We start from the raw sequence: 13937 nt of genomic DNA, 5'->3' as shown, positions 1-13937 counted from the left end.
GTGGGTGGTTCCTACCTCATTCCGAAGCCTGATGTTAAGTCACGCCCATGATGCGGCCACCGCCGGTCATAGGGGGTTTCACACAACATTGGAAATCTTAAGAGAGGTTGCATACTGGCCACACATGGGGCAGGACGTCGACCAATACTAGAAGGGGTGTCTTGTGTGCGCACAATTTCAGCCATCATCCCTCACGCACCGTGCGCCTCTCCAAAAGCGGGGGATGACACTGCCATGGTCAGATTTACAAATCGACTTTGAGGCCCCGTGATTCGCTCTGCTAGGGGGAATAAGTACATGTTGACTGTGACATGCTTGTTTACCAAGTGGGTGGAATGTCTCCCAGCCCCAAATTGCAAGGCAGAAACTGCAGCTGCCCTGATGATTAACCACATCTTTTCCTGTTTCGGTCTACCTCAAAGGATTGAGTCAGACAGGGGTAGCCACTTCACCAGTGAAGTAATGACAAAGATGTGGGAGATACTGGGGGTCAAAAGGAAGTTGCATATTGCTTACCGGCCAGCTTCTTCTGGGGCAGTGGAGAGATATAACCGAACCATTGTGAGCATATTAAAGAAGTTTGTGGCAGATTCTGGGCCAAGTTGGGATATCCGATTACCTCTGGTCCTAATGGCCATCAGATCTACCCCTTCATCTGCAACCAAAATGTCACCATTTGAGTTGATGACTGGGCGCAAGATGGTGCTTCCTCAGCATTTGCTCTACAGGACCCAAGAGCAGACACTGATAAATGCCTCCACAACTCATGAGTATGTGGAGAATTTAAGGAAACACCTTCAACATGCTTTTGCTTATGCTCAGCGGAATCTAGAAAGATCAGCTGATAGCATGAAGACCCACTATGACCTGAAAACTTCCAGGAAGGAATATCAGGTGGGGGACCGGGTCTATCTATACAATTTCCAAAGGAACCAGGCCAAACAGCGAAAATTTTTGCCTACATGGAAGGGACCCTTTGAGATTATAGACAAAATCTCCCCTGTGGCCTACAAGAGCCGCATCCCCAAAGGCGGTTTGGCAGAGGGGGAAGACAAGTGGGTCCACATAAACCAGTTGAAGTGTTGCCATCCCAGGCTCACTCTGCAACAACTGGAGGAATCCTCTGGAATCCTAGAGGGTACTGTCTCAGATTAATTCAGTTCTAACTTAAAATATCCTACATATCGCCTATCAAATTCTGAGTTTCTCAATGTGGGTGTTTTCGTTTTTGAATGCAAAAAGAAATGTGCATGTCCATATGTTTTGACTATAAATTTATATGCCACCCCACTATATCAATGGTGGGGGAAAAAATGTCCATGAATAGGTATTGCCGCTCTTCCTTTGTCGTCCTAGGAGAAAGAAAACCTGGAGACGGGCCAAGGAGGACGATCCGGAGACCGGGAGCAGAGACGCAAGGGGCCCAGTGTACCGCCCAATACTCCCATCAGGACCGGCGAGGAGAACCGATCGATCTGACCGGATGGAGGAAAAGATGCTGAACTGTGCCATCTATTGGAAGAAGATGAGGAAACATCCCGGGTCTTGCGAGTCCTATCAGTGAAACAGAATGGCCATCGCAAGAGGGGGGCTTGTGGGATGTTTTTATCCACGCATCCAAGCCCTACCACAAAACTGTGCAGTACTGACATGGAAAACATCATGGTGGCCAGAGCTTCCCAGAACATGCACAGGGAAATGCATGAAGAATAGGCTGCCACTCATTTTTGCCGATGTTATGGGCACAGAAGGGCACTGCCTAAAACCACCATTGGACTACCCACACAGTAGTCTGAAACCATTGGGAATGGCAATGCTGATTGCCAAAAGCAACCTAGAATTGTGGGGAATTCATTTTCTTAAATCCCAAAAATGGGTGCAGTACCAGTACTCACCACTATCAGAAAGCCGGCGTTTTAAAACAACAACAGACTTTGTGTAAAACTAAATACATGAAGGCAGGCCAAAGAAAGACTTACTGAGAGGTGCATCCAATGTAAAGTTATATTCTGAAGTGACTTGAAGGTTTATAACCAGACTGGCTGAGCTGTGGATTTCAGCAGTTTAAGTAAATTTGGACTGAAAGACACTAAAAAAAATCTAAATGTTTAAAAGAAATGAGTGACCTACTTTGAGTGCCACATAGGTTGCAATTGTTTAAATGTCATAGTTTAAATTTAGAATCAGCATTCTAGCTGCATATGTAAAAAATTGTCTTGACTTAAACTGGGGAACAAAAGTGACATTTTATCTGAAACCTGGCTTAAGGAACTGAATTCTGCCCACCAGCTACCCCCGACAGGAGATGAGACTTGCACAACTGCTGTGTTCCCAGGCCTAGCTGCCTTTTGCTGCTCCCACCAAAAGGGATATGGCACTTCTCTGATTGGATTACCAAGGAACTGCTAGAGGCTAAACATAGGACCCAGGCGAGGGTTTATGAAAGTGGCCATAAATGGCTTCCTCTTGAACAATGGGCCTTCCAGGGCCCAGGCAGATGGTTTATTGCAGGGGTAATAAAAATGGCTTCCTCTTGGCAGAAACTGGGAGGGGGAGAAACTGGAGACAGAGGCTGAGCTTGAAGAAAGTGGAAAAACTGGTTTCTGTACCATGCAACCTGAAAAGCCACACCCCTGTAGCCAGAATATGGTTTTAGAAAAAGATGAATAACTCATAGTACGGACTTGTGAAAATTATTTAAATGATACCATAATTCTTGTGATTTTTCTGCCCACATTTTAAGAGGTTTTTAGAACCGGTGGCATGATCTGGGGGCAAGCTAGCAGTTAAGAGGGTATTACTTAAAATGTATGCATGTTAAAAGTCTGATACTTCATCAACTAATGCCTGCATGGCTTGCACACATGTGTATAAATTTGAGTAAGAATCTGATATTGGTAACCTGACCAAAAAGTGAAATATGTTGCCATTTCTGAATGCAAGTTCCCAGGAAGAGCAGATTTGGACAGGGTATACCTCCTGTGATATGTGATGGGTGCATGCAATTTTAAACAAATGTGTACCTGTGCAATTATGTCTTTTGGGTCAAAATATAGATTGTGTGTAATTTGACAGGGGTGGGTTCTCTGTATCATAAACAGACCTCATCATGATGACACTTCATTTCATTCCCCCAATCAAGGGGAAGAGGATGAAGTGGCCAATGACAAGTGGAGAGGGGTAGAGCCTAGTGATGCTGCACACACACCCATTTTCAAAACACATAAAAGCAGACGGTCAGGACAGATAGGGACATTGAATTCCATTTGCTGCAACGCGCTCTGCCGGACCATACAACATCCAGAGATCCAGACTTCAAATCCATCAATCTCCAGAATCCAGAGAGGCTAGACCAGAGAGAGCAGAGCTGACCCAGACCACTGTTAGCAGAACCAGAGAGCTGACCCAGATCACTGTGAAGTGCAGAGACCAGACCAGAGTCCAGTCTAAAACCTGACCAGATCCGTGGCGAGGCCCATCTATTTCCAGAATATATTGTGAGTACCCAGCAGAACTGTGCAGAACCAATCTCTTAGTTAAAATAATATAATTCAAGCTATTTTAATCTAAGTAGAACTGCCTCCTGTCACCTGTCATTTGTAAAGCTGTCACCTGTCATTTCTAGTTGCAAGCTGCACTTGTCACTTTGAATTTTAACATTCCAAATCCGAAAAACTACCTTTATTTAATCGCTCATATCTCCGTGACCGTTTGTCCTAGAGACTTGCAGTAACTTTCCTCTGAAAGCTTAGAATCTTTGCTTTCCTACAGACTTAGAACCGCATTCCTACCCCCGATACTTTTGCCGCAATCGCGAAAAACGCACTCACGAATTTGCCGCGATTTGCAAATTTATCCACGTGTGAAAACAGCAGTTCTTGCTTTCCTTGCTAAAAATTCGTTTGCCTCTTAAGAACCATCCCTGAATCATTGCTATAGTGAGCCTGGACTAATATTAACTAGATACCACTCACCCTGAACCTCTAGAGGGAATTAAAAGCATTCTAGCATATTTTTCACTTCATTGCCAGCACATATAAAAGCATTTTGGGCCTGTGTTTCCAACTTCTGTAGTGTAATCTTGCTGGGGTGAACTGAATTACAGTTGATTGCATTTCTGAGAACTGTGTGCTTTCCTTCCATTTCCTTGCATTGCATAAAGGGGGGAGGGGATTGCCAGAGAAAAGTGATTACATTGTTTTGTTGAAATCATATTGAGTATTTTCTGTATTGCATTTTCATTCAACATTACATCCATCTGAACTTATATAAAGCATTCTCTACCACCTTATTCTTCTGTTCCTAATCACAAGTGTGCTAGTGCCAGACTATCCATTATTGATTACTGCTCAGATTAAGTGTGATATTCCATTATTAATTATTATAAAGTGTGATATATATATCTATTGTTTAAATTATCAAATAAACCTTTTTAACTTGCAAAACAGAACTACTTCTTGGCTCAGTGGGGTCAGGGGGATTCCAAGAGAGGGGTGTTATATAGGGGTAGTCATCCAGAACGCATGAACTGGACATAAAGATATATCAATAAGGGTTTCCATTCAGTATCCCAGACTAGGCATTGACTTAGCTGTAGTGTTGAATTGAATCCTCTTACAATCTAGAGTCTGTTTTTTTAGTAGTGGTAAGACCCAGGATTCTTTTAAATTGCTAGGGACAGTGTTGGTTGCGAAGGAGGCATTGATAAGTTTGGAGATGAAAGTGGCGAGGTCCCTCGCGGCATGTTTGATTATTTGAGTGGGGCAGTTGTCGCCTTGACAGTTGGATGGTTTTAGAGAAGAGATGATTTTTTCAGTTTCCAGGATGGATATTTTGGTAAATTTAAATGGTTCTAATGTTCTTTTTTTTCTAGTGGGATTGTCGGTTGTGGCTCGTGGTTGTTTAGGGAGGCTTTTTTATTGCTATTTTGTTCTGAAGTAAAGTTATTTTGTTGGTTAAGGCATTCTGTATACTTGTACACCATAGTTTATCCTTGTGGGCATTATCTATGGGCGGAGTGGGAGATTCCATTTCACATAGTATCACAAATAATTATTTTGTATTACAGCTAGCTTTTAAGATTCTTTCATTATAAAGCTCTTTATTTTTGCAGATTATTTCTTTTTTGTAGTCTTTGGAGTTAAAATCAATTTGTTTTATTCAGTGAGGGTATGTTGCCATATGGACTCTAATTTCCTTTTTTGGAGTCTCAAGTTTTTGAGATGAGGTGAGAACCAGGCGTTAAGTTGTGGTCATATCACATCCTCAAACACCTTATGTTCCATTCTCAGGGCACATGGTATGCACATAGACCTCCCCTCCCCACCCCCTGAAAGGTCATAAGCTCTAAATCACAGGAAAAACGAACAACAGAAACATGTATTTGTATACAGAACTTTCTATTATATGGATTGATACTTTTTAGGTGCTGTTCAATTAATTCGGTATCACAGGGGTGCTGAAAGCTCTACTAATGCCTTTGGTAATAAGTTAGAAGAGATTTTGTTTTAATGTTATGTTTTCAGCATTACTACGGCACCCTTCACCAAAGTATTGGTCACACAGCAACTAATCCTTCTCCGAAAATTAGGCGTACTGTGACCCTGTCTGGGTGTTATCAGATCTTTAACCATCCACAGGAAGAAAATGGAGTTTGTAAAGGCAGAAACAGGAAGAGGATAAACATGGATTGGGGAGAATGAGGAGAAAAGGCAGAAGGAAATAATACGAAGTATGTACAGACGGAAAGTTTTCAAAGGGACAAGGGTAGAGGCATACAGTTGTGGATTCTATGGGTGCATGTGATAACTGATGGTCATTATCGGTAGGAAGGGAAAAGGTTATGTGTTGTTTGATTTATAATGATGGCATAATCTAGTACAGATAAGTCTGGTAGCTAGATCAGGTTGGTGATTGGTTGTGTGATGGACTTCAGAGGTGCTCAAGTGGACCCTAGTATTGCGTGGGCTTTCAACTCGTCAATGTGTAGTAGAAAGCCATGTTGCTGGGAGACCACTGCTTTTTGTCAGCACCAAGTGTTGGTCGTGTTAGAGATTAGTGCATTTGGAAAACAAGAGAACTGGGAAGGGAAATAGGGGAGTTCTATTTGGTGCAATAAGGTTTTTTTCACCTATCTCTAATTTAAGGATTTGATAGGGATGGACGGAGTGTGACTGCATTCAATCTTTAAGAAGATTGTGGTTACTGAGACAGGGACAGACTGTTGGGAAGTGAGGATGGATGGAGCCGCATATCAATCTGCTATTGGTAACTCTCAATCTATGTTGTGGATTAGTACAGAGTATCTGAGTACTATGTCAGTAGTATGTGCCTGCTGTGTGTTAGCAGCAGCCTAACATTCAATGTGCAAGTATCCATGAACTATAGCTGCCAGTTGCTATATTAAAAGTGAAATATTAAAAGTAAGTGGTGAGAGGGGATGGGCAGAGATGAAATATTGATAACGTGATCATCTGATCTGTTCCTATCGTTCATCAATGAGCCAGGAACATTATACCCAGGTAACGTCAGGTGATAATGTATAGTTTGAATGTGGCTTGTGATCTGGTGTTGGTACAATTTCTATAACTACCTGGGGTTCTTGCTGATTTTAATAATTCTATTGTGGATACTTAAATGCAGTTCTGTAATTCTGTAAAGCTCTCTTTAGTACCACACAAGCAGGTACTCATGGACTAAACCTGTAACATGTTTGGCATCGTGGGTCCATACTGCATGGAATAGTAGACTTGTTGTCAATGAAGTGAGAAATATATCGAAAGTTTAATGGTTTCACAGATGTTATGGCTCATCACATCAACAACAACCAATAGGAGGGTAAGCTGACTGTATTCAAATTGTCGGGTCTATGTGTTAAGGGACACAAAGTTCTCCATCTATCCGTAGTAACATAATATTCAAAATGGTAACAATAAAGCAAGAAAATGCAGGTTGAGTAGAAGTGCCAATAGAGATGTGTGCTATTTTCCACGCATGGAGTTGTATAACTTTACATCTTTTCACCTTAAGGAGTCATTGCCTTCGGTCCTTATGGGATCCTCTATTCAGAGATGATCACTGTGATCCGGACACACTGTTTATTTCGGCGATCACAGATTGAGGCCTTTGGCAAACTGTGCACGTCACTTAATTCAAATACAGGCAGCATATCCTGATGAAAACTATCCCATCACACGGTTGGGAATCTTTTGAAACTAGGAAGAAAGGGAAGTTGTCATCCGCCTTTTTTTAGAGCGCAAGACATCCTATTTCTGAAGACAACCAGCTCAACCTTAGATTGTCTCACGTAGTAGAGTCTTTTTTCTTCCATTTACCATAGAATTTAGCATAATGACAAAAAATGCCTGATGACTGCTATGCATTCAAAACGGTTGTTCCATTGAATTGAATCTATTTATTGTGTTGGTTTATGAATCAATTGGGACATTTTTCCTCTATCCTCATCGAGCAGGAGGTGAAGGTTGCTTATGCACCATATATAATCCTCTCCTTATCTCTCCCCCAGTCTGGGGGGTGCACTTTGTGCATACTGCACTTTATATAACTATTGTGTATTTGGGAATTATGTATGGTGTCCACTTGTTTTTTATTCTTTTGTGACAAAGCCAGTGGAACGCGGCTACATAAAAGTAACCCAAAATGACATTTTTTGGGCCTGACTTCACCTTCATACCTAATCTTATTTTTTTGCTGTCATATATGATTATGCCCATGGAATGAGGGTTTATGACACACCTACCCTTGTGTTTGTGACTAATAGAGATGTGTCTCGACAGCACATCAAAGAGTTGAATTAGTCATGTAGATTGGATTAGACTTACTACCTTGTATTCATGGTCATGCTGGAAAGTGCACTATGCCTCTTCAAGCACGTGGTTTTAGTGTGTTTCTGCTATCACTTGGTATAACTTTAGGGAAAAGGGTCAGGAGTAGCACCTGCCGTGACTACCAATGAAACATGTTGGGGATAACGCAGGCATCAAGCGGAGGAAAGAACAGATAATGAGAGAACGTATTCCAATTCTGCCCATGTACTTTATATATTCAACCTTGCATTTGTACACACCAGACCTGATTTCCTAGTCATCCTGGACCCATCATCTAGGCATGGCTGCCTCAGACATTTTGTTGTTGACATTGGCTAAGCGAAATGGGCAAAAACATCCTGAGGAACACACTTCTTGATTTTAAATACATACCAAATATTTCACAATTCATTTGTGGTTTCTTGTCATATGGGAAGGAAGCCCTGGAAGTTACACATATCTGGACAAAGGATTATCATTATCATTATTATTATTGGTATTGTTATTATATTATAGTATTGTTATCACGGATGGACCCAGACAAGAATACCAGTGTTTGAACAACAAAAGTGATTACCAACCATGATAAAAGCAAGTTTAGTTTTGGATGTACATTTTAAAGTTATCTGTGAGCAAACAAATCTCGAACACGTGTTTAAGTCGTTTTGCAATTCATCATGACTGTCTTAAAAGTGTCTGCTGAGCCACGTAGATAAACACTTGGATTAACATGCATGGAATCGCTCTCTTGCCAAGATCAATCATTCAATGGTCAAAGTGATCCACAGCCTCTGCTCGTCCTGAATGCTTCCTGGGCCCACTTAGCAAGAATAACAACCCTGGGAATAGGAGTGAGGTGCAGGCAACAGGGGGTTCACACACCACCTGAAAGCTGGCCCTCATGCTCGGGTGACGCGATGTGACCCCTGTTGCATGTGTGCCGGCACAGGGATGCCAGTACCCCTTATCAAAGCAGACTTGCCATTCTGCAGAAGGATGCATAGTGGGCAAGGTACTCATTGGACATAGTCAAATGTTTCAACAGAGCTACTCACTTGATGTGTCCCACCATTACGTGCATTAAGACCGTGCTTCTTAAGACTATATAGAGCAGGTTGAGTCGAACTTGTGCCGCCACTCGCATCATTTCAAGGGGTTATGATATGAAGAATAAGCAATTGTATGATCTTTTAATAATGTCTTTTGTGTTCTGCCTTTAAGTATCCTTACGTAGACATGATCTTAGATATGAGTGTACGATTAACACACGTTTTTGTTCACTTGTATGCCTTATAAACAGGCAGCTGAGCAAAACAGCTGCATTCTGTACGTGGGCTGATTGTCAAAACAGTTGCCTGCTGAAGATGGTGTTGTGTGGGCAGATTCACTTTTGCTGACCAGCCTCGGTGCAGAATACACACAGGAGCGCTTGTGCACCAGAACACAAAGTTATCCTGTTCGCAACCAGGTGCACTTTGATTAGCGGCAGGTCTGCACCTCTTTCCCTTGTGCCTGGACTCCTCTGTAGGAGATCACGTGCAGGGAAAAGCCGAAGGAGGCCATGGTGTCTTTTCAAAGTTCTGGCAGCAATAGAATTAAATAGAGGAAGATCAATGAGGCCAGAACTTTGGAAAGAAGCCATGGCCTTATTCTGCTTTTCCCTAAAGGAGGTGAAAATGCAAAACATACATGTGCACAGATGTGCCCTTTAAGGCAATCACTGTAAATGACTTCACTGGCCCTACGGTTGTAGTGGTGTAGGGGGGCTGGGTTAACCCCCCATCCACTTGGGGTTAGCGACTGAATAGATATTCAAGTATCAGAAACACGCCGGACATTTGAATATATATGGCAGGAGTGGCTGCCTAAGCAGCCAGCCCCACCCCCTTCGCCTCGCAAGTTACCTATCAAGGACCCACATGTGAGATCTGCCGGCACATTGCTGCACCCAAAGATCTTTGGAAATTGACAGCTGAGGTGCTAGCATGACATTGGGCCTCATTATGAGGCAGTGGTAGAGTCGTTTGTTTTCCAGCACCCGGCAATGGGGATTTACCGGGGCATGATAGCCCCGGCGGTCCCGGTAATTGACCATTGCTGGGCACCGTAAAATATTACTCCCATTAGAGTCCCATTGGACTCAATGGGAATGGGGAGGACGGATGCACCGGCACCATTCATGAATGGTGCCGGTGCACCCGTCAAGGTCTGCGAGCGGCTGCCTTTCCACCCGCCAGGTCAGACCTTGTGGGCAGAATGGCAAGCTTACCGGCACCATTTTTTCCTGACTGGCAACCTTGTAATGACCCATATTCCCTGTTTTTTTTGGTCATCCTCTAGGCTCTTCTTTCTACATCATCACATTTGTCCACACCACAATGACATTAGATTGAAAGTGTAACTTTGTTAAGCAGATGTCCTGTTTGCGAATCTATTGTGCTTACATAAAACCACTCTGTCTTTTATTTCAGAAGCCCTATACAGAGAGGCCGGCTGAAGTAAGTGCAGAAAAAGGAGCCGAGGATTAGTAATGCTGCAGAACAGATGGGCATTCCAGATGTCCTGAAAACTGATGGGGTGGGTAATTGCATGTCAGTTTTCATAAAAAAGGAGCCACTGTGAATAATTAAGCTGGATGGAGGTGGACATGCATAGGTTAAGAATGAGCTAACATGAAACTACTTCATAACGCTCATATTCTTTTGCCTTTACCTTCACTTGCTGCTGTAATTTCTTAACCAGTTTTACCAGCTCACTGTTGTTTTTATTTGAAAGTTCCAATTGTATTTCTAGCTCATTGACGTCACCTTCTAGTTTCTTCTTAGCGCGAGCGGTTTCTGCACGACCTTTCACCTCCGCATCCAGGCTGGCTTGTACTGAATCCAATGCACGCTGGTGATTCTTTCTAAAGACATGAACACAGTATAGTATTAAAATATACACTTGATTTAATTGTAAATGCAATCACTGTAAATAAAAGAGCTGAAGCACCCTTACTTATTGTGGAATGGTAGGTCTGGCTGGCTGTAACCCAGTGGCGTAGACTAGAATCCTAATCCTGTTTCTGCACTTACAGCCACAACGCTTACGGCGTATAAAATAAATACAAAATGTACAAAAGTAACCCCAATGCTTTGTCCGTGCTCTTGGGCTTCGAGGGCCACATAAAATGGCTTGGAGGGCCGCATTGTGGCCCTCGGGCCGCATGTTGGACAACCCTGCTATAAATGGTCAGGGTCTCTTCCAAACTTGTTACGTCATTACAGTTATACTGCCCCCTTATTCTTTCTCCAGGTGCAGGAGTGCACACACACGAGAACAATGTCTGCCTTATGAAAGGAAAATACAGAAGATACAGATTTATTTTTTTGTATAATAAGGGTTTAATCGGAAAACCAAGGTGCGGGAAAGGATGTAGTTGTTTTCCGCCCAAGATTTGGAATTTAATCCGCCTCTATTTGTGTTCAAACACTAATACTTTATTATATTTGTTCACAAAAGTCACACAATTTAATTAAGGGGTGTTTTCATATTGTCACATGCATCTGGAAGAGATTCATTTAATACCATGAAGGAATTGAACACATTAGGCTAGGCGAGGTGTATAACTCCCTCATCCTTGGACTGATTCATGAGGAGAGATATATATGTGCCCATGGTACACAAGTATGAAAAGGACTCTATTGAGTGTTCATAACATAGACCTATGGATTGAAATTCCAGATGGGCAATACAATGGATATAGGCAGATACAAAGTAATGGGTTAATGTGTTGTGTAACAACATGTTGATATATTTGCTGTGTATCTTATCCCAATGTTTGTACGAGGAATTGGAATGTTGCATGCATTTTTATTATAGTTTGATTTTAACAATACTGCAGAATACAAATAAACTTCTTTTAACAGTTAATATTGAGGGTTGTGTGTGTTTCACACATAGTAGATGACAGGCTTTCATGCCCAAGATAAATACTATTGTAGTTTAGCTGCTTAAAAACCACCTTTGCCCTTGCAGCCATTTCTGTACTGAGGACCGCACACCAGGAAAAGGGTTGTAGTGGCTGCAAACCACAGAAGCCAGCAAAAGATTTAGAACATCAACAAAGTAAGGGAGGAAGAATCCCCAAAACAGAATTCTGGCCTAACCAAAACAAGTTACCTTTTTTTCTCAAGTAGGATATGTACAGATAAACGTTCTCACCTGGTTTGTACTCTTCAAACCCATATATCCAACAACAGGCATGACTGTTCTCTATGTGCCCAGTAACACAAAAGATAAGACTATCTAGCAAGAGGTATGAACATTTTCAACATGCTCACTAACAAGTGTGGCCATTCTGCATCTGCATAGTCACAGGTATGACCAGCCCCACATTTCCCAGCAACACGTACATGCAACCTTCATATTACTGCCAATTGTTTGGGTTACCTAAACATGTTGTGCAATACTTGTGGCCAATATTTTCCAAGTAAAAGGTAAGTTCAGACACCATATGCTCATACATTATCCCAAATGGTTTTATTCTATCTCTTTCACTGGGGCACGGTTTCTCCTACCCAAACTTGAGTCCCTGGAGGTGTGTTTTTCTGCCAATGTTGGCAGTAGATGATGCCCAGGAGCTGTGTGTCCAAGGCAGATTCGGTCAGGTTCAAGAGCTGAGTGCAACCCTTATAGACGAAGAAATGCAGTAGGTACCAATGCCTCTTCAGGACACTCTACCTGAAGGAGAAAAGCTGGTTTGAGTGACAGTCACTGAACATGGGTGACAGCAAGTGCTTCTCCAGTCGCGATCGAAGAAGACCTTCCAAGCCAGTATGCCTTGATGCTGGGAAGCTGAAGCTTGGCAGAAAGGTGACTTGTAGAACAAGCTGGCGACTAACAAAGTTCTAGGTGAAAGTGCAGAACGGCGACGCTCCTGGTGCAGTAGCCCAATTCAGAGCAGGCCCATCCAACGGGTGTTCCAGGAACGATTGCGAGAGCTCCAGGCTGCAAGAATGCAAGAAGACATTGAGACTGGTTGGTCCCACCAGTCCAAGGGTCGAAGCACCACAGAGGGCCTTCTCAGATCAGATAGTCCCAGCAGGGCTTCAAGAGTACAGTTGCAGGAACAGACACCAGGCCTCTTCGAAGTTGTCCACAGGCCTTCAGTCAGCTGCATTGCTACACAGGATACTTGGCTACAACATCTAAGCTCATGGCAAAAACCAGGCCACTAATGGTAAGAATCTGCACCATTCACTCAGCCAGCTGTGGTCCAATAAAGGACCACTGAGGGTTTCACTCATGCATGCACACCAGATTTCAGGCACCACAGTTGTGGAATGGGACCAGAAAGGCCGACCCATTTCTAGGTCCACAATAAATGGCATGCACTAGCCTGCAAAAACAGCAACTTTCCCAGGCATATGCATGACCATATTGGGGATTTCCTGAACACAGAAGGCAGGAAGAAGGCCAAGCGAACAATCTTTTAGTGCCCTAGCCACATTTAGTAGCCTGACGCAGTAAAAGCGAATGTGCATACTAGAAAGGATGCACAAATGCTAAAAATGTAATTGCTGCCACCAGCTAGTCCTTAAGCACATATACAAGTAACCAAAAATCCCCACTGTAAAAGTCTAGGGTGATATAAAAGTTTCCCCCAGTGCACTGCATTGTACGATTCTGTTTGCACTGTTAAAATGTTACACAAATAGGTAAAAAGTAAAAAGACAAAAGAGGAACATGGTTTCCCAGTACTGATAGTGTGAAGGACTGATCAGTTTCCTGTGACAATTGAGCAAAAGCCCAGGAAATTAAATGCTCTTTAAAAGTTCAGGACAGGTTAAAAACTAAAGCAAATCGTTTGGGGGTCCATAGAATATGGAGCGATCGCTGCCAAAGAGAGAAATCATTAGCCTTACTGCATTGGATGGTGCCCGGCCATTGTTGGAATGGCAGTAAGACTGGGGCTGTTCCAATTTGGAAATCCAATTACCAACAACCTTCCATTTGCCTGCCCATTATGTTTGGGCTACTGAACCATTTAAAAAAAAAAGATCAATCTTGAAAACTCTGTCACCTTCTTGGCACAAGTGGAATTTGCATTCAAAATTGGCACATGATAAC

At 42.7% G+C, this 13937-nt stretch overlaps 1 protein-coding gene across 5 annotated transcripts in view; it reads right to left on the bottom strand.

Annotated features, from left to right (window-relative positions):
* MYH16 (myosin heavy chain 16) overlaps nucleotides 1-13937 on the bottom strand; it is a 1358245-nt gene that overhangs the window by 101535 nt on the left and 1242773 nt on the right. For all 5 annotated transcript variants that reach the window (XM_069654472.1, XM_069654473.1, XM_069654475.1 and 2 more), the window contains one exon: nucleotides 10539-10731. In XM_069654472.1, coding sequence (XP_069510573.1) covers nucleotides 10539-10731 — 193 coding nt within the window. The remainder of the gene's footprint in view (nucleotides 1-10538; nucleotides 10732-13937) is intronic.

The sequence above is a fragment of the Ambystoma mexicanum genome, chromosome 3q, assembly GCF_040938575.1.
Source record: "Ambystoma mexicanum isolate Mex_15411 chromosome 3q, UKY_AmexF1_1, whole genome shotgun sequence".
NCBI classification, from domain to species: domain Eukaryota; kingdom Metazoa; phylum Chordata; class Amphibia; order Caudata; family Ambystomatidae; genus Ambystoma; species Ambystoma mexicanum.
The sequence above is the reverse complement of the archived record's forward strand: the minus strand, read 5'-3'. Positions and strand labels throughout refer to the sequence as shown.